The sequence below is a fragment of the Bombina bombina genome, chromosome 1 (genome assembly GCF_027579735.1).
Source record: "Bombina bombina isolate aBomBom1 chromosome 1, aBomBom1.pri, whole genome shotgun sequence".
Lineage (NCBI taxonomy): Eukaryota > Metazoa > Chordata > Amphibia > Anura > Bombinatoridae > Bombina > Bombina bombina.
This window is the reverse complement of record NC_069499.1, coordinates 640,672,348-640,697,205: the sequence shown is the minus strand read 5'-3', so window position 1 is coordinate 640,697,205 and position 24,858 is coordinate 640,672,348. Positions and strand designations below refer to the sequence as shown.

The window sequence follows — 24,858 nt, the reverse complement described above, 5'->3', positions numbered from 1 at the left end:
ACTAGTGTGGTTTCTTCAAAGGCATGGATGGTTGAAGGATACATTTACAAAAGAGTTCCTTGATTCCTCAAACAAAGGTCACCTTTTTAGGTTTCCAGATAGATTCAGTGTTCATGACTGTCTTTAACAGACAAGAGGCAAATTAAATTGGTTTTACCTTGTCTAAACCTTCAATCTCCCTTCAATTGCTATGTGCATGGACGTTTTAGGTCTTATGACTGCAGCATCGGACGCAATCCCCTTTGCTCGTTTTCATGAGACCTCTGCAGCTTTGCATGCTGAGTCATTGGTGCAGGGATTATACTCAGATATCACAATTGATATACTTAAATTCCAACATTCAACTCTCTCTGTCTTGGTGGTTGGACCATCACCATATTTTTCAAGGGGCCTCTTTTGTTCCTCCTTTCTGGACTGGTATCTCAAGTCTTACAGGTTGGGGAGCTGTCTGGGGGTCTCTGACAGCACAAGGGGTTTGGAACTTCAAGAGGCGAGGTTACCAATCAATATTTTAGAACTCCATGCTTTTTTCAGAGCTCTTCAGTCTTGGCCTCTATTAAAGAGAGAACTTTTCATTCGTTTTCAGACAGACAATATCACAACAGTGGCATATGTCAATCATCAGGGAAGGACTCGCAGCTCTTTAGCAATGAAAGAAGTATCTTACTTTTTACTTCTTGGGTGGAGTCCAACTCTTGTCTAATTTCTGCGATTCATATCCCAGGTGTAGACAGTTGGGAAGCTGATTATCTCAGTCGTCAGACTTTTCATCCGGGGGAGTGGTCTCTCCATCCAGATGTGTTTCATCAGATTGTGCAGATGTGGGGTCTTCCAGAAATAGATCTGATGGCTTCCTGTTGGAACAAGAAACTTCCCAGATATCTTTCCAGATCCAAAGATCCTCAGGTGGAGATGGTGGATGCTTTAGCAGTTCCTTGGTTTTACCAACCTGCTTACATTTTTCCGCCTCTAGTTCTTCTTCCAAGGGTGATCTCCAAGATCATAATGGAACAATCTCATGTGTTTCTGATAACACCAGCATGGCCTCAAAGGTTTTGGTATGCAGATCTTGTCCAGATGTCCAATTGCCAACCTTGGCCACTTCCTTTAAGGCCAGACCTTCTGTCTCAAGGGCCATTTTTCCATCAGGATCTCAAATCTCTAAATTTGAAGGTATGGAAATTGAACGCTTAGTTCTTAGTCATAGAGGTTTCTCTGACTCAGTGATTAACACTATGTTACAGGCTCGTAAGTCTGTTTCGAGGAAGATTTATTATCGGGTTTGGAAAACTTATATTTCATGGTGCTTCTGTCAAAAATTCTATTGGCATTCTTTTAGAATTCCTAGGATTTTACAGTTTCTTCAGAATGGTTTGGATAAGGGTTTGTCTGCAAATACTTTGAAGGGACAAATCTCTGCTCTTTCTGTCCTATTTCATAGAAAGTTTGATTCTTTTTGCCTATGATTTGAGGGTTTTTTTTCTTTTTAAGAAAACATTATTATTTGGATTTAATTTTTCAGCGGAAATAGCTGTTTTTATTTTATCCCTACCTCTAGTGACTCCGTGGTTTTCGACATCTTGGGTATTATATCCCATACGTCACTAGCTCATGGACTCTTGCCACTTACTTGAAAGAAAACATAATTTATGTAAGAACTTACCTGATAAATTCATTTCTTTCATAGTGGCAAGAGTCCATGAGACCCACCCTATTTTTTGGTGGTTATGATTTTTTTTTTTTTGTATAAAAGCATATTATTTTTTCCAGTTCCTCTTTTTGTATGCTTTTTTGCACCTAACTACTTGGCTATTCGTTAAACTAAGGAATGATCATTGTGGGAGGTGTATTTATAGGCATTTTTGAGGTTTGGGAAACCTTTCCCCTTCCTGGTAGGAATGTATATACCATACGTCACTAGCTTATGGACTCCTGCCACTATGAAAGAAATTTATCAGGTAAGTTCTTACATAAATTATGTTTTTTCTTAAATGGGTCTTCTCTTCCAACCTACTGCAAGTATTGCGGCAGTCGATGGTGCAGCCACCTATTGGTGTGACTCTTTATCGGAGATGGTTATAATTGAGACTTCACTAGAAGACATTCAGGATAGGATTAATGCTCTCAGGACAGCCAATTCCTTTATTTGTTATGTGATTATGCAAATTATTTGCCTTAACGCCAAGTCATCTGGTTTCGCAGTCTTTTCGTGAAGAGCTCTCTGGATGAAATCTTGGTCTGCAGATATGGTATCAAAGTCCAGGCTTCTTTCTTTGCCCTTTAAGGGAAGACACTGTTTGGTCCGTGCCTGGATTCTATTATTTCCACGGTGACCAGGAGGGAAGGGTGCATTCCTCCCGCACACCAAGAAATCTAAATCCAAAGGTCGACAATGTTTGTTCCTTTCGTTCTAACACGGAACAGATGTCACTGACCTCTTCAAAACCTGACCAACCCAAGAGTTCCTGGAAACCTCCACATACTTGGAACAAGAGCAAGCAGTCCAAAAAGCCTTTCTCTGATAATAAATCAGCATGAAGGGGACGGCCCCCGGTCCGGGACCGGATCATGTCGGGGGCAGACTGTCCTTTTTTCAAGACGCTTGGTTTCGGGACGTTCAGGTACAATGGGTCTTGGAAGTGATCTCCCAGGCGTACAGAATAGGGTTCAGTTCTCGTCCGCCAAGAGGTTGATTCCTTGTATCAAGGCTTTCTTCAAATCCAGAGAAGAGAACAGCCTTTTTGAATTGTGTAAAGGATTTATCTTCCTTTGTAGTGATTGTCCCAGTGCCTCCATCAGAAAGGGGTCAGGGTTATTACTCAAACCTTTTTGTGGTTCCCAAAAAAGAGGGAGAATTCTGTCCCATTCTAGACCTAAAATGTTTAAAGTTCCTAAAGGTTCTATCCTTCAAGATGGAGACCATTCGATCCATCCTTGCTTTAGTTCAGGAGGGTCAATTCATGACCACGATAGACCTGAAGGATGCATATAATTATATTCTGATACACAGCTACTTCCAGTTCCTTCGATTTGCCTTTCCGATTTGCCTTTCTGCACAATCATTTTCAGTTTGTAGCTTTGCCTGGCTACCGCTCCCAAGGATCTTCACGAAGGTTCTAGGGGCTCTTCTAGCATTGGCCAGAATGCAAGGAAGCACGGTGGCTCCCTACCTGGACGATATCTTGATTCAGGCTTCATATTTACCATTAGTAAGATCTCACATGGACACACTCCTGTGTCTCTTTCGGGAACATGGGTCGAAGATTAATCTGGTCAAGAGCTCGCTGATCCCAAACACCAGGGTGTGCTTTCTAGGTACTATTATCGATTCGTCCGTGATGCAAATTTTTTTCACAGACCAACGTCGATCTTAACTTCTGTCAGCCTGCCAATCTCTACAATCCAATGCTTGTCCATCAGTGGCTCAATGCATGGAGGTGGTGGGTCTCATGGTGGCTACCATGGGTATTATTCCTTTTGCTCATTTCCATCTGAGACCTTTACAACTATTTATGCTCAGACAATGGAACAAAGATCATTCTGACCTGTCCCGGACGATCCTTCTGGACAGCCAGACCAGAGAGTCTCTCTTTTGGTGGCTTTGTCAGGGCACATGCTTTTTGAGATCATCCTGGGAGATTGTGACTACGGACGCCAGTCTTTTCTGCTCGGGAACGGTTTGAATTTCCTTGAAGGTTCAGGGAACCTGATTGGTGGAGGTGTCCTCCCTTCCAATCAATATTCTTGAGTTGAGGGCTATTTTCAATGCTCTGATGGTGTGGCCTCAGCTTCGTTTTTTATCAGTTTCCAGTTGGACAACATCACTTCAGTAGCATACATCAATCAACAAAGGCGAACGAGTTGTTCTCTGCCAATGAGAGAGGTGTCTCGCATCCTTCATTGGGTGGAATCTCACAATTGTAATATATCGGCAATTCACATTCCGGCGGTAGACAATTGGGAAGCAGATTTTCTGAGCAGACAGGGACCTTTCATCCCAGACAGTGGGTCCTTCACTCTGAGGTATTCTCAGAGTTAACTGTCAAGTTGGGGGTGCCGGAGATAGACATAATGGCTTCCTGTCTCAATACCAAGTTGCCCAGTTATGGATCGAGATCAAGGGATCCTCAGGCAGTCTTGGTAGATGCGTTAGCAGTTCCATGGAAGTTCAAACTTATTTATCTTTTTTCTCAGTTTGCTCTCCTTCCCCGGGTGATTGCTTGAATCAAGCAGGAGAGGCCTTCGGTGAGTCTAAGTGCCCTCAGGACTTGGTTTGCGGGCATAGTGAAAATGTCAGTAAGAGAGGCAGGAAAATGTCCTTTCCTCCGTGGAGGTTGCCTCAGCGAGTGGACCTTCTAACTCAAGGCCCGTTCCTTCACCAAAATCTAGATTCTCTGAAGCTGACTGCATGGAGATTGAACACCTAGTGCTGTCCAAGAGATGTTTTTCGGAAAGGGTAATTGATTCTCTGATCCAGGCTCGTAAGCCAGTTACTCATCATATCTACCATAAGGTTTGGCGTACCTATCTGGCTTGGTGTGAGGAGCTAGGATTCGCTTGACACAAGGTAAGGGTTCCTCTAATTCTTTTGTTTCTCCAAGATGGTCTGGTGAAGGGCTTGTCAGCCAGTTCTATCAAGGATCAGATCTCGGCCCTTTCTGTGTTGTTGCATAAGAGATTAGCTAATCTTTCTGATGTTCAATCCTTTGTTCAGGCCCTAGTTAGAATCATTCCTGTGTTTAAACCTGCATAGGCTCTGTTTGAGCCAATGCATTCAGTTGACATTAAACTTTTATCTTGGAAAGTTTTGTTTTTGTTGACTATTGCTTCAGCTTTATCTGCCTTACAGTGTGATTTTCCTTATTTGGTTTTCCATGCGGATAAGGCTGTTCTGTGTACCAAGTTGGGTTTTCTTCCTAAGGTGGTCTCTGACCCCAATATCAATGTCTTCTGTTCATACCTTTTCAAAATTTTACATGTTTTTGCGTCAGCTGAGGCTTCCTTTGGGAGAAAGGTAGTGCCTTCAGATTAGGTCTGCCTGCCTTCCTTTCCCTCTCTATCATTCTGTGTCCTCTCTAGCTTAGGTATTGGTTTCCCAACAGTAATGAATTATTTTGTGGACTCTCTATGCCATTGGGGAAAAAAAATTATGCTTACGTGCTAAAAAAAAAATTTCTTGGCATGGAGAGTCCACAAACCCGTCCTATTCTTTTTTAAGGCGGCGTTTTATGCCTTATCTTTTGGCACCTCTATTACCTGAATGACTGGGGGAGTATGGGAAGTGGGAGGATACTTAATGCTTTGCTGGGCCAGGTGTTGAATTCCCAACAGTAATGAATGAAGTTCTGGACTCCCTGCCGGGAAAGAAAATTTATCAGGTTAGCATAAATTTTGTTTTTGATGCATGTTTCTATCTAATATGTTTGTTTATTTGTTTTTTGTCTTGGAAAACTTTTTATAGTGTGCTTTATCACATATATCATTCTCATTCTCTTTTTATTTACCTAAATATTATTTTTAATGTTTTTTTTATAATTATCCAGGGTTACACATCATATAACTCTCACATAGCCATGCAGCAACACCCTCCTCAATCTCAGGGCGGTGCATTGGTTCCTCCAGCCTACAGCACCCAGTCATACCCTACTTCCCTCCCCCCATCAAGTGGTGCCCTCATTGATCCTGGGCGGCAGATGCAGCAGAGACCCAGTGGATACGTGCACCAGCAGGCTGCTGGTTACAGTCACACTGCACCTAGCGGACAGAGGTATGATAAGGGGTTGCTCAAAGGTGAATTAACCAAAACAGAACGCTTTTTGACTGTGTGTGTCTGTGCATTTGTAGAATTAACAATTATTCATGTTCTTCCCCCTAGATTCCCACACCAGCAGATGCAACAGGCCAGCATGATTACAGGCATGGGTCATATAACAGCACAAGCTGTACAGGGTCCTATCCGAACCAACCAGATGTTACCTGAGCAGCAGCAACAACAACAGCAGTATATCAGACAGCAAATACTAAGGGTAAGATAGTCAAATGCAAATGAGATTTTGTCCATTATCTGTTCGTAGGTTTTTGATCTATTGAACATTTTATATTCTCTTATTCATTTTTTTAAATGCTTTACTGCATTATTGCCATTAATTTCACCAACATAGAATCCCAAGTATGTTACCTTTTTAATAACTAAGCACTTTCACAGATTTTTTTTTAAATCTGTGATATCCCTCTTATTTTGCCATTAGATATAGGTGCAAAGACTTCAGAATTTTGTTTATTGTCCTGTATGTGAACTCCTATACAATCTTTCTAAAATGCTATTAATGTTTCTGATAATTCTTTTTCCAATACCCATTTTGTAAATTAAATATGTAAGCATTAAAGGGTAGGTCTAGACCCAATACTTATCCTTTATTACTTATTGTTAGGTAGCATCTTGCAATGGGTTCCACATCTATAAGTTTGCAAGAAGTACATGAAACTTTTTTAAATAATCATTGCTTGTTAGCTGCCAAAAATGGCTGCCAAGCTCTGCCGACAGCTTTCTTTTTTGTACAGTTAGCTGTTTTCTTTTATGACAGTTTAGCAGTGCACGTTTAATATTTTTCAGTTAATGATTACAAATTGCGCATGCACAAATCGGCATGTTCGAGTAGGAAAACGTATTTAAGAGTTGATCTGGATTGGAAAAATGTAAGATATCAAAATATACACACAATAGGTGGGCAGAGCTTGGCGGCCATTTTGGTTCCTAACAAACAATGAATAGTCAAATGTTTTATTTACTTCTTACAAGCTTATAGATGTGGGACCAGTTGCAGGATGCTTCTTTGGTATGTAACAATAAGTAATAAAAATTAGGTATTAGGTCTAGACTGTCCCATTAAAGGAACATTAAACATTAAATAAATCATTGCTTGAATGATGTATTCAGAGTAAATATTAGCTTGAGAATAATTTGTGTATGTATTTTTAAAAATGATCTTAGTTGTTTAAATATTAAAAAAATAATGGTAATGTCCATAAAGCCGTGGCTGCTGCCATGTTCTAACTTGCGTGTAACCTTTTCTGCCAAATGGCCAGTTAGGAATAGTTATAAATGGCTTACTAGAGTGTGCAACCAATGACTGTCTGGAATATAGCTGTGTCTGCACTTATGTTTACCATGAATTGGAAAGCCCGCAATATTCAGAATTAAAATATGTACAAGAAAGAACAACATAAATAATGAAAGTATTTCTCTTGTAAAGGTGTATCCAGTCCACAGGTTCATCCATTACTTGTGGGATATTCTCCTTCCCAACAGGAAGCTGCAAGAGGACACCCACAGCAGAGCTGTCTATATAGCTCCTCCCCTAACTGCCACCCCCAGTCATTCTCTTGCAGCTCTCGACAAGAAAGGAAGTATTAAGAGAGATGTGGTGACTTAGTGTAGTTTTTACCTTCAATCAAAAGTTTGTTATTTTTAAACGGTACCGGCGTTGTACTGTTTTTACTCTCAGGCAGAAATTGGAAGAAGAATTCTGCCTGGAGGTTTTGATGATTTTAGCGGTTTGTAACTAAGGTCCATTGCTGTTCTCACACATAACTGAAGAGTATGGAAAGAAAACTTCAGTTGGGGGGACGGTCTGCAGATTGCCTGCTTTGAGGTATGTTCAGTATATTTTTTTCTAGAGAGATGATAAGGTCTAGAAAATGCTGACAGTGCCTGGTATATTTAAGGTAAGCCTGATACAGTGATTTAACAACAACTGGGATCATGCTTGCAAATAAGGGTAATATTCATGTTAATACTTATATTACTTAGTGTAAAAACGTTTGCATGATTTATAAAAATAAAAACGTTTTTTCTCTGAGGGGGATAAATCTTTATTTGGAGCCTAGTTTTCCACATGGCTTGTTAGATTACTCCTAGGAGTACTTTTTTAAGGCCCTCTGACTTTGAGTGCATGGTAGGGAGGGGCCTATTTTCAAGCTCTAAATGTGCAGTTGATTTTCAGTCTGAGACATCCAGCTTCCCTGAAGGAGTCCTCTGGCTTATAGGACCTCTATAGAGGGTTTTGTTCCTGCAAAAATCGTTTTTAAGGGCAGGTAGGAGCCACCGCAGAGCTGTGGCAGTGTGTTTGACTGTTTGTTAACAGGTTTAATGTTTTTCTAATTTGTTTTTGGGCCTGAGGAGTTAATCATCCATTTGGAAGTGGGTGCAATGCTGCTTTAGTCCCTTATACACACTGTAAAAATTTCGTAGAGTTTACTACTTTTTATCACTGTTTTGCAGTTTATGTAGTAGTTTTTTTCTCTTAAAGGCACAGTACCGTTTTTATATTATTGCTTTTTTCACATTTATTAGAGTGTTTTCCAAGCTTGCTGGTCTCATTACTAGTCTGTTAAACATGTCTGACATAGAGGAAACTCCTTGTTCATTATGTTTAGAAGCCATTATGGAACCCTCTCTTAGAATGTGTACCAAATGCACTGACCTTTCTATAAGTTATAAAGATCATATTATGGCTTTTAAAGATTTATCACCTGAGGTTTCTGAGACTGACAAAAGGGAGGTTATGCCATCCAGCGCTCCCCACGTGTCAGAACCTATAACTCCCGCTCAAGGGACGCCAAGTACATCTAGCGCGTCCAATGCGTTTACCTTATAAGACATGGCGGCAGTTATGAATCATACCCTCACAGATGTATTGTCCAAGCTGCCAGGGTTACAAGAAAAGCGAGACAGCTCTGGGGCTAGAACAAATACAGAGCTCTCTGACGCTTTAGTAGCTATGTCTAATATACCCTCACAATGTGCAGAAGTTGAAGCAGGAGAGCTTCTATCTGTGGGTGACTTCTCTGATTCAGGGAAGGCGTTACTTCAGTCTGACTCTGAAATGACAGCATTTAAATTTAAGCTTGAACACCTCCGCGTGTGGCTCAGGGAGGTTTTAGCGACTCTGGATGACTGTGACACCATTGTAGTCCCAGAGAAATTGTGTAAAATGGACAAATACTTTGGAGTGCCTGTTTACACTGACGTTTTTCCAATCCCTAAGAGGTTTTCAGAAATTATTACTTAGGAATGGGATAGACCAGGTGTACCGTTCTCTCCCCCTCCTGCTTTTAAAAAGATGTTTCCTATAGATGCCGCTACACGGGACTCGTGGCAGACGGTCCCTAAGGTGGAGTGAGCAGTCTCTACCCTAGCTAAGCGTACAACTATTCCTGTCGAGGACAGTTGTGCTTTCCTAGATCCTATGGATAAAAAATTAGAGGGTTTCCTTAAGAAAATCTTTATACAACAAGGTTTTATTCTCCAGCCTCTTGCATGCATTGCCCCAATCACTGCTGCAGCGGCTTTCTGGTTAGAGTCTCTGGGGGAGGCTCTACAGGTAGAAACCCCGTTGGATGATATCCTTGACAGGCTTAAAGCTCTTAAGTTAGCCAATTCATTTATTTCTGACGCCGTTTTTCATTTAACCAAGCTAACGGCTAAAAATTCAGGTTTTGCCATTCAGGCGCGTAGGGCGCTATGGCTTAAATCCTGGTCAGCTTATGTCACTTCAAAGTCTAAACTTCTCAATATCCCCTTCAAAGGGCAGACCCTATTTGGGCCTGGACTGAAGGAGATCATTTTTGATATTACTGGAGGAAAAGACCACGCCCTTTCCCAGGATAGGTCCAACAAGTTAAGGACCAAACAGACTAATTTTTGTTCCTTTCGAAACTTCAAGAGTGGCGCAGCTTCATCTTCCTCTTCTACAAAACAAGAGGGAAATTTTGCCCAGTCCAAGCCAGTCTGGAGACCTAACCAGGCTTGGAACAAGGGGAAACAGGCCAAAAAGCCTGCTGCTGCCTCTAAGACAGCATGAAGGAGTAGCCCCCGATCCAGGACCGGATCTAGTGGGGGGCAGACTTTCTCTCTTCGCCCAGGCTTGGGCAAGAGATGTCCAGGATCCCTGGGCTCTGGAGATTGTTTCCCAGGGATATCTTCTGGATTTCAAAGCTTCATCTCCAAAGGGGAGATTTCATCTCTCACAATTATCTGCAAACCAGATAAAGAGAGAGGCATTCTTACATTGCGTTCAAGACCTACTAGTTATGGGCGTGATCCACCCAGTTCCAAAGGAGGAACAGGGGCAGGGCTTCTATTCAAATCTGTTTGTAGTTCCCAAGAAAGAGGGAACTTTCAGACCAATCTTGGATCTCAAGATCCTAAACAAATTTCTCAGGGTCCCATTCTTCAAGATGGAGACTATTCGAACTATCCTACCTATGATCCAGGAGGGTCAATATATGACTACCGTGGATTTAAAGGATGCTTATCTACACATTCCGATACACGGGGATCATCATCAGTTTCTCAGGTTCGCCTTCCTAGACAGGCATTACCAGTTTGTGGCTCTTCCCTTCGGGTTAGCCACGGCGCAAGAATCTTTACGAAGGTTCTAGGGTCCCTTCTGGCGGTTCTAAGGCCGCGGGGTATAGCAGTGGCCCCTTACCTAAACGACATCCTGATACAGGCGTCGACTTTTCAAATCGCCAGGTCCCATACGGACATTGTTCTGGCATTCCTGAGGTCTCACGGGTGGAAGGTGAACGAAGGAAAGAGTTCTCTCTCCCCTCTCACAAGAGTTTCCTTCCTAGGAACTCTTATAGACTCAGTAGAAATGAAGATTTATCTGACAGAGGTCAGGTTGTCAAAACTTCTAACTTCCTGCCGTGCTCTTTATTCCACTTCCCATCCGTCAGTGGCTCAGTTTATGGAGGTAATCGGATTAATGGTAGCGGCAATGGACATAGTCCCGTTTGCCCGCCTACATCTCAGACCACTGCAACTTTGCATGCTCAATCAGTGGAATGGGGATTACACATATTTGTCCCCTCTACTAAATCTGGATCAAGAGACCAGGGATTCTCTTCTCTGGTGGCTATCTTGGGTCCATCTGTCCAAAGGAATGAGTTTCCGCAGGCCAGAATGGACTATAGTAACGACAGATGCCAGCCTTCTGGGCTGGGGTGCAATCTGGAACTCCCTGAAGGCTCAGGGTTCGTGGACTCAGGAGGAGGCCCTCCTTCCGATAAACATTCTGGAACTAAGAGCGATATTCAATGCTCTTCAGGCTTGGCCTCAGCTAGCTGCGGTCGGGTTCATCAGATTTCAGTCGGACAACATCACGACTGTAGCCTATATCAACCATCAGGGGGGAACAAGGAGCCCCCTGGCAATGTTGGAGGTTTCAAAGATAATTCTATGGGCAGAGGTTCACTCTTGCCATCTCTCAGCTATCCATATCCCAGGAGTAGAGAACTGGGAGGCAGATTTTCTAAGTCGGCAGACTTTTCATCCGGGGGAGTGGGAGCTCCATCCGGAGGTATTTGCCCAGTTAATTCAACTATGGGGCAAACCAGAACTGGATCTCATAGCGTCTCGTCAGAACGCCAAGCTTCCTTGTTCCAGGTCTAGGGATCCCAAGGCAGCGCTGATAGATGCTCTAGCAGCGCCCTGGTCCTTCAGCCTGGCTTATGTGTTTCCACCGTTTCCTCTGCTCCCTCGTCTGATTGCCAAGATCAAGCAGGAGAGAGCTTTGGTGATCTTGATAGCCCCTGCGTGGCCACGCAGGACTTGGTATGCAGATCTGTTGGACATGTCATCTTTTCCACCATGGACTCTGCCGCTAAGGCAGGACCTTCTACTTCAAGGTCCCTTCAAGCATCCAAATCTAATTTCTCTACGTCTGACTGCTTGGAGATTGAACGCTTGATTCTATCAAAGCATGGTTTTTCCGAATCGGTCATTGATACCTTAATTCAGGCTCGAAAGCCTGTCACCAGGAAGATCTATCATAAGATATGGTGTAAATATCTTCACTGGTGTGAATCCAAGGGTTACTCATGGAGTAAGGTCAGGATTCCTAGGATATTATCTTGCCTTAAAGGGACAGATTTCTGCTCTGTCTATTCTTTTGTACAAACGTCTGGCTGAGGTTCCAGACGTTCAGGCGTTTTGTCAGGCTTTAGTTAGAATCAAGCCTGTGTTTAAACCTGTTGCGCCGCCATGGAGTTTAAATTTAGTTCTTAAAGTTCTTCAAGGGGTTCCGTTTGAACCTTTGCATTCCATAGATATTAAGCTTTTATCTTGGAAAGTTCTGTTTTTAGTAGCTATCTCCTCGGCTCGAAGAGTTTCAGAGTTATCTGCTTTACAATGTAATTCCCCTTATCTGATTTCCCATGCAGATAAGGTAGTGTTACGTACCAAACCTGGGTTTCTTCCTAAGGTGGTATCTAATAAGAATATCAATCAGGAGATTGTTGTTCCGTCACTATGTCCTAATCCTCCTTCAAAGAAGGAACGTCTATTACACAATCTTGATGTGGTTCGTGCTTTAAAGTTTTATTTACAAGCTACGAAGGATTTTCGTCAAACATCTGCTTTGTTTGTTGTCTACTCTGGACAAAGGAGAGGCCAAAAGGCTTCGGCAACTTCTCTTTCTTTTTGGCTTAGAAGTATAATACGCTTAGCTTATGAGACTGCTGGCCAGCAGCCTCCTGAAAGAATTACAGCTCATTCTACTAGAGCAGTAGCTTCCTCATGGGCTTTTAAACATGAGGCCTCTGTTGAACAGATTTGTAAGGCGGCGACTTGGTCTTCGCTTCATACCTTTTCGAAATTCTATAAATTTGATACTTTTGCTTCTTCGGAGGCTATTTTTGGGAGAAAGGTCTTACAGGCAGTGGTGCCTTCCGTTTAAGTTCCTGCCTTGTCCCTCCCTTCATCCGTGTCCTAAAGCTTTGGTATTGGTATCCCACAAGTAATGGATGAACCCGTGGACTGGATACACCTTTACATGAGAAAACAAAATTTATGCTTACCTGTTAAATTTATTTCTCTTGTGGTGTATCCAGTCCACGGCCCGCCCTGTCATTTTAAGGCAGGTGTTTTTTATTTTTAAACTACAGTAACCATTGCACCCTATAGTTTCTCCTTTTTTTCTTGCTTGTCTTTGGTCGAATGACTGGGGGTGTCAGTTTGGGGAGGAGCTATATAGACAGCTCTGCTGTGGGTGTCCTCTTGCAGCTTCCTGTTGGGAAGGAGAATATCCCACAAGTAATGGATGAACCCGTGGACTGGATACACCACAAGAGAAATAAATTTATCAGGTAAGCATGAATTTTGTTTTTGCAGAGTTGCTTTACTACTTGTAATTAAGCAATTTATATTAATATCTTGAGGTGTTTGATGTCCCTTTTAATATTTTGATGTACTGGTTAATCCAATAGAAGGTATCTCCCTGAAAGAACTTGACTGTCTTTCTTAGTTCCTAACCTCATTGTCTTTAAAGAGACAGTATACACCAATTTTAACTGCATGTAATAGACACTGTTATAAAGAACAATATGCACAGTTACTGATATAAAAATCCAGTATAAAACCTTTTAAAAACATACTTACAAGCTTCCAATTTTGTGCTGTTGGTGAGGTTAGGCTGGTGGGGCTTTCCCTCAGACATACAATTACAGATCGCAGATGTCTAATCCCAGCCGCAACACATAAGAGAAGAACCCAGTGACCGCCGGATTTATTTTCAGAGCTGTGCTCAAGGCAGATCAGCTGTTCTGCTCCTGGTCCGTGTAGGAGGCCGCATCTAAAGCCTGCCCTAGCAGTGTGGAGGCGAACGCCGGACAAAGAGAGACATAGTTCTCTGAAGGACCCCTGCTCACAGTTAGGAGGATTATTTGGAAGCATGCAGGGTTAACACAGGATCAGGGTAAGCTGCATCACACTGGGACAGTGAAGTCTGAAAGACACTGAATAATGCTATAACGTCCCTCTCCAATATGCCCTAAAGTTAAGGAAGGCCCAAAAACGCCCCAAGCTTTTAATGCAAAGATAACTCAACTCACTTCTGGGGCACGATGTACATATACTAAATAAGAGGGAATATATATATATATATATATATATATATATATATACTGATTTATTGACATAAAGCAAGATATACTCTCACTTGCGTGACTTTTCAAAGAACAGACCTCTAACACTATAGATCAGAAAACTTCGCTCTATACTGCTCCTATTTTATCACGATGGCGCAGTGCAGAAACATCAAGGGTGATAAGGCCCTAAACACCACTACAGTTTCTGGATCAGTGAATGCCTTCTTTAAAAGCTCTGAACAACCTCAGGCCTGCAGTGATGAGGAGGAACCCTGATACTGTCCAGACAGTCAGATAACCCTGATACTGTCCAGACAGCAGCGTCCCCCTCTCACACACAGCATCACACTGAAGAGGGTCCAGTTACACTCAAAGCAATAGAGGCCCTTATAAATCAGGTCAAAGCTTGTATAAAAACAGAGGGTGCTGCGCTGAAAAAAGATATAAACGACCTGGGATGCAGAGTCGAATCCCTTGAGGATCATAGTGAGGAGATAACCAGAGATGTATCTAAGATGTCACATACTATAGAAAACCAGCAACAGCAGATCTCTGATCTAGAGAATAAAATTGACGATATTGAAAACAGAACAAGGAGTACCAACCTCCGTATACGCGGTGTCCCTAAATCTGTGAAGAGTGAAGACATATCAGAACATCTGCAGAATCTTTTTCAGTCCCTAGCCATCACCAATCAGAGAGTGATTGATGTTCTACTCATTGAAAGGGCACACAGGTCTCTTAGACCCAAACCAAGTGATAACCAGCCCCCAAGGGACATAATTGTGTGCTTCTCGAGTTACAGGGAGAAAATATTCCAGATGGCAAGATCACAGCCTACCTTGTCTTACCAAGGCGTGAAAATTCAAATTTTCCAAGATCTGTCGGCCAGAGCGCTTTCATTGAGAAAAGATTTTGCGCCATTCACTGCCCATTTGCGCTCACTGAAAATCCCCTATAGGTGGGGCTTTCCAGTATCCATACAAATAGTCAAGAATGGCAAGTGCTTCGAATGCTTTTCCACGGGGGATATTAATGGTATACTGTTATCACAGTTGGTTCTGTTGACTTAAAAGTTATATTTCTTTCATGTAATTAGCAAGAGTCCATGAGCTAGTGACGTATGGGATATACATTCCTACCAGGAGGGGCAAAGTTTCCCAAACCTCAAAATGCCTATAAATACACCCCTCACCACACCCACAAATCAGTTTTTACAAACTTTGCCTCCCATGGAGGTGGTGAAGTAAGTTTGTGCTAGATTCTACGTTGATATGCGCTTCGCAGCAGGCTGGAGCCCGGTTTTCCTCTGTGTGCAGTGAATGTCAGAGGGATGTGAAGAGAGTATTGCCTATTTGAATTCAATGATCTCCTTCTACGGGGTCTATTTCATAGGTTCTCTGTTATCGGTCGTAGAGATTCATCTCTTACCTCCCTTTTCAGATCGACGATATACTCTTATATATACAATTACCTCTACTGATTCTCGTTTCAGTACTGGTTTGGCTTTCTACTACATGTAGATGAGTGTCCTGGGGTAAGTAAGTCTTATTTTCTGTGACACTCTAAGCTATGGTTGGGCACTTTTATATAAAGTTCTAAATATATGTGTTTAAACATTTATTTGCCTTGATTCAGGATGTTCAACGTTCCTTATTTCAGACAGTCAGTTTCATATTTGGGATAATGCATATGAATAAATCAATTTTTTCTTACCTTAAAATTTGACTTTTTTCCTGTGGGCTGTTAGGCTCGCGGGGGCTGAAAATGCTTCATTTTATTGCGTCATTCTTGGCGCGGACTTTCTTGGCGCAAAAATTTTCTTGCCAAAAATGAAACCACATCCGGTAAATTTTTTGGCGCAAAAACGTCAAAAAAATGACGCAACTTCCGGCGACACGTATGACGCCGGAAGTTGCGTCATTTTTTTGACGTTTTTGCGCCAAAAAATGTCGGCGTTACCGGATGTGGCGCCATTTTTGGCGCCAAAAGCATTTAGGCGCCAAATAATGTGGGCGGCTTTTTTGGCGCTAAAAAATTCGAGCGTCATTGTTGTCTCCTCAATATTTAAGTCTCACTGTTTATTGCTTCTGGTTGCTAGAAGCTTGTTCATTGGCATTTTTTTCCCATTCCTGAAACTGTCATTTAAGGAATTTGATCAATTTTGCTTTATATGTTGTTTTTTCTATTACATATTGCAAGATGTCTCAGATTGACCCTGAATCAGAAGCCACTTCTGGAAAAACGCTTAACTGAGTTTCAGTTCTACCAAAGCTAAGTTCATTTATTTTAAATGTTATAAATGTTTATCTTTAGCTATGTTTTGTAATAAGTTATTATGATATACTTTTACATGCAGAATCCATTAGTATTTATGCTTTATATATTGCCATTCTTACATCTTATGTACAAGAAATATTTAGAAGATTTATAAGAAATATTTTTCTGATTCTATTTTAAAGGCTTTGTCTGACTTCGTGCCTTCTAATAAAATTTTTAGGTCTTTTTCACTTCTTTTTTAATTATTGAAGTTTCAAATGACCAACAACATACTGATTTATCCTTCTCTGATGATGTTTTTTCTCTTTCAGAATTTTCTTCATCAGATATTGACACTAACAAATCTACTTTTTTATTATTTTTTTATTATTAAAGTATATTTGTTCTTTGTTGAAAAGGTGTTGATTATTTTGGATATTAAGGTAACTAGTTCTTTAAGACTAGCTGACACTATTTCTGCCTATTTATTCTTCTGTGTTTTCAGAGGTTTTTCTTTCCAATTCCCCATACTAGGGAATGGAATAGGCTGAGAATTTTCTTTTATTCCTTCTTCTAAGGTTTTAAACTATATTCTTTGCCAGCAGTTAAATTCAATTTGGAGGTTTCTCCAATTTATTGGGGCTATCTCTACTCCTACTAATTATGCTATTGTTTCTATAGCAAAATTGTATTATTTTCCTTTAGATAGTTGTATCTTATTTATGGAAAATTATTTAGTTTCAGGTACTTTTCTTGGTCCTGTGATTTATTTGGATATTGCAATTGCTTCATTTTTGTTCTGTTTACTTTAAGATCAAGTATCAGATTATTATTTATTTTAGCATTGTTAAGGGACAACATTTACTAGACTAGGTGCTGTTGCATTTGTCTTGTTGTTTTGCATTTATTGATTATGCAAGTCCACTGTATTAACTGGTCCTTTAAACTGGACTATCATGCTAATAATTTCATTTGTGTCTTCATTTTATTGAATATTTTCGCAAATGAGGGTTAATCTATGTCTTTAGCTATTTTAACTAGAAGTTTTTTGTGATTTTTAAAAAATCCATATTTCTTTTGTTCTAAGATAATCAATTATTTGTTTTATAATTGGATTCAATTCTTAGCTGTTACTCTGGGCTTCAAGATTGAGTTCTAAGACTAAAACTTTAAGCTTATACTAGTTTGGTTGTTCTTCTTAAGGAACGAATTCCTGAGTTCTTTCCCAAGTAACATGTTTATAATTGGAAATTTTTCTGTTCGAAATCAGCTCCCTAATATTGCAATGTACGTGCCGTATTCCAGCTTGGCTGGTAAGGGGCAGGTTAAGACTTCTTTGAAATGTATTTGGTTCTATTTGGTCCAAATTTCTTTGATTTTATTCCAGTAAGGCTAACACTTTCTTTAAGTGTTTTCTGTCCTATATATTTTGGGTACTGTTGAAGCATGGCTGGTCACCCATGGGGTTCAAGCGCTGCTCAGACCTGGAATCTTCTGGAGTATTTCTTCAAGTTCCTTTTTTAGGAACTGGGTTTTGGAGTTTTATTCAAACTATTCTGCCTTTTTATGGTCAGTGATAGCATTATTTGTTTTCATTAGATACAATAAATGCATATTTTCATTTTTCTGTTTTCATTCAGATTTTTTTCTGAGGATGCGGAATCTCATATGATTCACTTTGCTCTTCAGGACATAGTTAGAGGATCTTTTTTTCAAAAGCTCTTGATTCCTCACACAAGGGTCACCTTTTTTAGGTTTCCAGATAGTTTGTGTCACTGTCTTTGTCTCTATCAGACAAGGGACAATTTTATTGGGTTCCGTCTGTCGGTACCTTTAGTCTCTATTGTTTCCTTCAGTTGCTATATATGCATAGAAGTTTTAGGTCTTATGGCCACAGCATTGGATTCAATTCCCTTTGCTCATTTTCAATAAGAAAGAACCTTTCCAGTCTTTTATGAGTGTTGTTTCTTCAAGAACATGGTTGGAGGATCAATTTACCAAAAAGTTTGTTGAATCCTCAGACAAGGGTAACCTTTTTAGGTTTACAGATAGATTCAGTGTCCATGACTCTGTCTCTGACGGACAAGAGACGTCTGAAATTGGTTTCAGCTTGTCGAAACCTTCAGTCTCAATCATTCCCTTCGGTAGCCTTATGCATGGAAATTCTAGGTCTTATGTCTGCTGCATTGGACGCGATCCCCTTTGCTCGTTTTCACATGCGACCTCTTCAGCTCTGTATGCTGAACCAGTGGTGCAGGGATTATACAAAGATATCTCATTTAATATCTTCAAAACCGATTGTTCGACACTCTGACGTGGTGGACAGACCACCATCGTTTAGTTCAGGGGGCTTCTTTTTGTTCTTCCAACCTGGACTGTGATCTCAACAGATGCAAGTCTGACAGGTTGGGGAGCTGTATGAGGGTTTCTGACAGCACAAGGGGTTTGGGAATCTCAGGAGGCGAGATTACCAATCAACATTTTGGAACTCCGTGCAATTTTCAGAGCTCTTCAGTCGTGGCCTCTTCTAAAGAGAGAGTCGTTCATTTGTTTCCAGACGGACAATGTCACAACCGTGGCATATGTCAATCATCAAGGAGGGACTCACAGTCCTCTGGCTATGAAAGAAGTATCTCGAATACTGTATGGGCGGAATCCAGCTCCTGTCTAATTTCTGCGGTTCATATCCCAGGTATAGACAATTGGGAAGCGGATTATCTCAGTCGCCAAACGCTACATCTGGGCGAATGGTCTCTTCACCCAGAGGTATTTCTTCAGATTGTTCAAATATGGGGACTTCCAGAAATAGATCTGATGGCTTCTCATCTAAACAAGAAGCTTCCCAGGTATCTGTCCAGATCCAGGGATCCTCAGGCGGAAGCAGTGGATGCATTGTCACTTCCTTGGAAGTATCATCCTGCTTATATCTTTCCGCCTCTAGTTCTTCTTCCAAGAGTGATTTCCAAGATTCTAAAGGAGCGTTCGTTTATTCTGCTGGTGGTACAGGTTGGGAGGGAGCCTATTTTCATGCCTAAATTGCGCATTAGTTTTTGCAGTTTGAGACATCCAGCTTTCCTGAAGGAGTCCCCTGAACATTTAGGACCTCTCTAAAGGGTTTTTGTGCCTTCCAAAGTCGTTGTATTTGCAGGTAGGGCTACAGTAGAGCTGTGGCAATTTGGTGTGACTGTTTAAAAACGTTTATATCGTTTTTTTGATCCGGTTTTGAAACTAAGGGGTTAATCATCCATTTGCAAGTGGGTGCAATGCTCTTTTAGCCTATTATACACACTGTAAAAATTTCGTAAGCTTTACTGTTTTTTCACTGTTTTGCAGTTTCTGTGATTGTTTGTTTCTCTTAAAGGCACAGTACCGTTTTTATTTTTTGCTTGTTCATAGTTATTAAAGAGTTTTCCAAGCTTGCTGGTCTCATTACTAGTCTGTTTAAACATGTCTGACATAAAGGAAACTGAAAATTGTTCATTATGTTTAGAAGCCATTGTGGAACCCCCTCTTAGAATGTGTACCAAATGCACTGATTTTACTATAGATTACAAAGACCATATTCTGGCTTTAAAAAATTTATCACCAGAAGAAATTGACAAGGAGGAAGTTATGCCGTCTAACTCTCCCCACGTGTCAGATCCTATAAATCCCGCTCAGGGGACGCCTAGTACATCTAGCGCGCCCATTGCGTATACCTTGCAAGACATGGCGGCAGTTATGAATCATACCATTACAGAGGTATTATCTAAACTGCCAGGATTGCAAGGAAAGCGAGACTAGAATAAATACAGAGCTCTCTGACGCTTTAGTAGCTATGTCTGATACACCCTCACATTATACTGAAGCAGGGGAGCTTCAATCTGTGGGTGAATTTTCTGATTCAGGGAAGATACTTCAATCTGATTCTGATATGTCTACATTTAAATTTAAGCTTGAACACCTCCGCGTATTGCTCAGGGAGGTTTTAGCAACTCTGGACGACTGTGACACTATTGTAGTCCCAGAGAAATTATGTAGATTGGATAAATACTATGCAGTACCTACTTACACTGATGTTTTTCAAATCCCTAAAAGGTTTTCTGAAATTATTACTAAGGAATGGGATAGACCAGGTGTACCGTTCTCTCCCCCTTGTGTTTTTAAAAGATGTTTCCTATAGACGCCGCTACACGGGACTTATGGCAGACGGTCCCTAAGGTGGAGGGAGCAGTTTCTACTCTAGCTAAGCGTACCACTATCCCTGTCGAGGACAGTTGTGCTTTTCTAGATCCAATGGATAAAAAATTAGAGGGTTACCTTAAGAAATTTTTTATTCAACAAGGTTTTATTCTCCAGCCTCTTGCATGCATTGCCCCAGTCACTGCTGCTGCGGCTTTCTGGTTTGGGTCCCTAGAGGAGGCTCTACAGGTTGAAACCCCGTTGGAAGATATTATGGACATGCATAGGGCCCTTAAGCTAGCCAATTCATTTGTTTCTGATGCCGTTGTTCATTTAACCAAGCTAACGGCTAAAAATTCAGGTTTTGCTATTCAGGCGTGCAGGGCGCTATGGCTTAAATCCTAGTCAGCTGAGGTGACTTCAAAGTCTAAACTTCTCAACATTCCCTTCAAAGGACAGACCCTATTCGGGCCTGGACTGAAGGAGATCATTTCTGACATCACTAGAGGAAAAGGTCACAACCTTCCTCAAGACAGGTCCAACAAATTTTCGGCCCTTTCGAAACTTCAAGAGTGGCGCAGCTTCAACTTCCTCTAACACAAAACAAGAGGGAACTTTTGCCCAGTCTAAGCCGGTCTGGAGACCTAACCAGGCTTGGAACAAGGGGAAACAGGCCAAAAACCCTGCTGCTGCCTCTAAGTCAGCATGAAGGAGGAGCCCCCAATCCGGAAACTGATCTAGTAGGGGGCAGACTCTCTCTCTTCGCCCAGGCTTGGGCAAGAGATTTCCAGGATCCCTGGGCATTGGAAATTGTGTCCAAGGGTTATCTTCTTGAATTCAAAACCTCTCCCCCAAAAGGGAGATTTCATCTCTCACTTTTATCTGCAAACCAGATAAAGAGAGGCATTCTTACATTGTGTTCAAGATCTTCTAATTATGGGAGTGATCCACCCAGTTCCGCAGGAGGAACAGGGTCAGGGCTTCTATTCAAATCTGTTTGTAGTTCCCAAGAAAGAGGGAAAATTCAGACCAATCTTAGATCTCAAGATCTTAAACAAATTTCTCAGAGTTCCATCCTTCAAGATGGAGACTATTCGAACCATCCTTCCTATGATCCAGGAGGGTCAATATATGACTACCGTAGACCTAAAGGATGCTTATCTTCACATCCCGATACACAAAGATAATCCTCGTTTTCTCAGGTTTACCTTTCTAGACAGGCACTACCAGTTTGTGGCTCTTCCCTTCGGGTTGGCCACGGCACCAAGAATCTTTACAAAGGTTCTATAGTCCCTTCTAGTGGTCCTAAGGCCGCGGGGTATAGCAGTAGCCCCTTACTTAGACGACATTCTGATACAGGCGTCGACTTTTCAAGTTGCCAGGTCCCACACGGACATTGTTCTGGCATTTCTGAGGTCCCATGGGTGGAAGGTGGAACGAAGAAAAGTGCTCTCTATCACCTCTAACAAAAGTTTCATTCCTAGGGACTCGGGTAAATCTTAATTTCTACCGAATCTATCAAACGAAGGCCAGATTGTCAAAACTTCTAGACTCTTGCCGTGTTCTTAATTCCACTTCTCGTCCTTCAGTGGCTCAGTGTATGGAAGTATTCGGTTTAATGGTAGCGGCAATGGACATAGTACCATTTGCCCGCCTACATCTCAGACCGCTGCAACTTTGCATGCTCAGTCAGTGGAATGGGGATTACACAGATTTGTCCCCTCTACTAAATCTGGATCAAGAAACCAGGGATTCTCTTCTCTGGTGGCTATCTCTGGTCCATCTGTCCAAGGGGATGAGCTTCCGCAGGCCAGATTGGACTATAGTAATGACAGATGCCAGCCTTCTGGGCTGGGGTGCAGTTTGGAACTCTCTGAAGGCTCAGGGCTCGTGGACTCAGGAGGAGGCTCTCCTTCCAATAAACATTCTGGAATTAAGAGCGATATTCAATGCTCTTCAGGCTTGGCCTCAGCTAGCTGCGGTCAGGTTCATCAGATTTCAGTCGGACAACATCACGACTGTAGCCTATATCAGCCATTGGGGGGGAACAAGGAGCCCCCTGGCAATGTTGGAGGTTTCAAAGAAAATTCTATGGGCAGAGGTTCACTCTTGCCATCTCTCAGCTATCCATATCCCAGGAGTAGAGAACTGGGAGGCGGATTTTCTAAGTCTGCAGACTTTTCATCCGGGGGAGAGGGAGCTCCATCCGGAGGTATTTGCCCAGCTGATTCAACTATGGGGCAAACCAGAACTGGATCTCATGGCGTCTCGTCAGAACGCCAAATTTCCTTGTTACGGGTCCAGGTCAAGGGATCCCCAGGCAGCGCTGGTAGATGCTCTAGCAGCGCCCTGGTCCTTCAGCCTGGCTTATGTGTTTCCACCATTTCCTCTGCTCCCTCGGCTGATTGCCAAGATCAAGCAGGAGAGAGATTCGGTGATTTTGATAGCTCCTGTGTGGCCACGCAGGACTTGGTACGCAGATCTGGTGGACATGTCATCCTTTCCACCATGGACTCTGCCGCTGAGGCAGGACCTTCTACTTCAAGGTCCCTTCAAGCATCCAAATCTAATTTCTCTGCGTCTGACTGCTTGGAGATTGAACGCTTGATTTTATCAAAGCGTGGTTTTTCCGAGTCGGTCATTGATACCTTAATTCAGGCTCGAAAGCCTGTCACCAGGAAAATCTATCATAAGATAGGGTGTAAATATCTTCATTGGTGTGAATCCAAGGGTTACTCATGGAGTAAAGTCAGGATTCCCAGGATATTGTCTTTTCTCCAAGAAGGATTGGAGAAGGGATTGTCAGCTAGTTCCTTAAAGGGACAGATTTCTGCTCTGTCTATTCTTTTGCACAAGCGTCTGGCGGATGTTCCAGACGTTCAGGCATTTTGTCAGGCTTTAGTTAGAATCAAGCCTGTGTTTAAACCTGTTGCTCTGCCATGGAGTTTAAATTTAGTTCTTAAAGTTCTTCAAGGGGTTCCGTTTGAACCTCTGCATTCCATAGATATCAAGCTTTTATCTTGGAAAGTTCTGTTCTTGATAGCTATCTCTTCGGCTCGAAGAGTTTCAGAGTTATCTGCCTTGCAGTGTGATTCCCCTTATCTGATCTTCCATGCAGATAAGGTGGTGTTGCGTACCAAACCTGGGTTTCTTCCTAAGGTGGTATCTAATAAGAATATCAATCAGGAGATTGTTGTTCCGTCACTGTGTCCTAATCCTTCTTCAAAGAAGGAACGTCTATTACACAATCTTGACGTGGTTCGTGCTTTAAAGTTTTATTTACAAGCTACTAAAGATTTTCTTCAAACATCTGCATTGTTTGTTGTCTACTCTGGACAGAGGAAAGGCCAAAAGGCTTCGGCAACTTCTCTTTCCTTTTGGTTAAGAAGTATAATCCGCTTAGCTTATGAGACTGCTGGCCAGCAGCCTCCTGTAAGAATTACAGCTCATTCCACTAGAGCACTGGCTTCCACATGGGCCTTTAAAAATGTTGAACAGATTTGTAAGGCGACGACTTGATCTTCGCTTCATACTTTTTCTAAATTCTACAAATTTGATCCTTTTGCTTCTTTGGAGGCTATTTCTGGGAGAAAGGTCTTACAGGCAGTGGTGCCTTCCGTTTAAGCACCTGCCTTGTCCCTCCCTTCATCCGTGTCCTATAGCTTTGGTATTGGTATCCCACAAGTAATGGATGAATCCGTGGACTGCATACACCTTACAAGAGAAAACAAAATTTATGCTTACCTGATAAATTTATTTCTCTTGTGGTGTATCCAGTCCACGGCCCGCCCTGTCATTTTAAGGCAGGTGTTTTTTAATTTTTAAACTACAGTCACCACTGCACCCTATAGTTTCTCCTTTCTCTTGCTTGTCTTCGGTCGAATGACTGGGAGGTGGCAGTTAGGGGAGGAGCTATATAGACAGCTCTGCTGTGGGTGATCCTCTTGCAGCTTCCTGTTGGGAAGGAGAATATCCCACAAGTAATGGATGAATCCGTGGACTGGATACACCACAAGAGAAATAAATTTATCAGGTAAGCATAAATTTTGTTTTTTTGTGGTCCACTCGAAGTTTGGATTTTCACAAACAATGATATCCCGCATACAAGCTCTTTATAGTAACCCAACCGCTTATGTTAATGTTAACGGCACACTTTCCCAGGGGATCCCTATAAACAATGGCACGCGGCAGGGGTGCCCCCTGTCACCCCTGCTGTTTGCTCTGGTTGTGGAGGCGCTTGCTTCTAGGATTTGGAGTAATCACAATATACAGGGCGTCCCTTTCGGTGAGTTGCTTCAACAATGTCTGCTGTATGCGGATGATGTTATATTCTCCCTGCGCTCTCCCCTCACCTCCTTACCACTACATATTAATCTTGAGGAAACAATTACATCACAACACACACCTCTTTCCAACTAACCAAGAAAATCAAGTATTTAGGTATAGACATATCAGCATGTCATACAGAATTGTTTTCCCTTATCTATATCCCTTTGCAGGCTGAAA

At 41.9% G+C, this 24,858-nt stretch overlaps 1 protein-coding gene across 1 annotated transcript in view; it reads left to right on the top strand.

The window, feature by feature from the left end:
* The window catches only part of MED12 (mediator complex subunit 12), a 588,898-nt gene that overhangs the window by 503,885 nt on the left and 60,155 nt on the right, over positions 1–24,858 (top strand). Inside the window, exons 40-41 of the mRNA XM_053699086.1 lie at positions 5,544–5,767; positions 5,876–6,026. Coding sequence (XP_053555061.1) covers positions 5,544–5,767; positions 5,876–6,026 — 375 coding nt within the window. The remainder of the gene's footprint in view (positions 1–5,543; positions 5,768–5,875; positions 6,027–24,858) is intronic.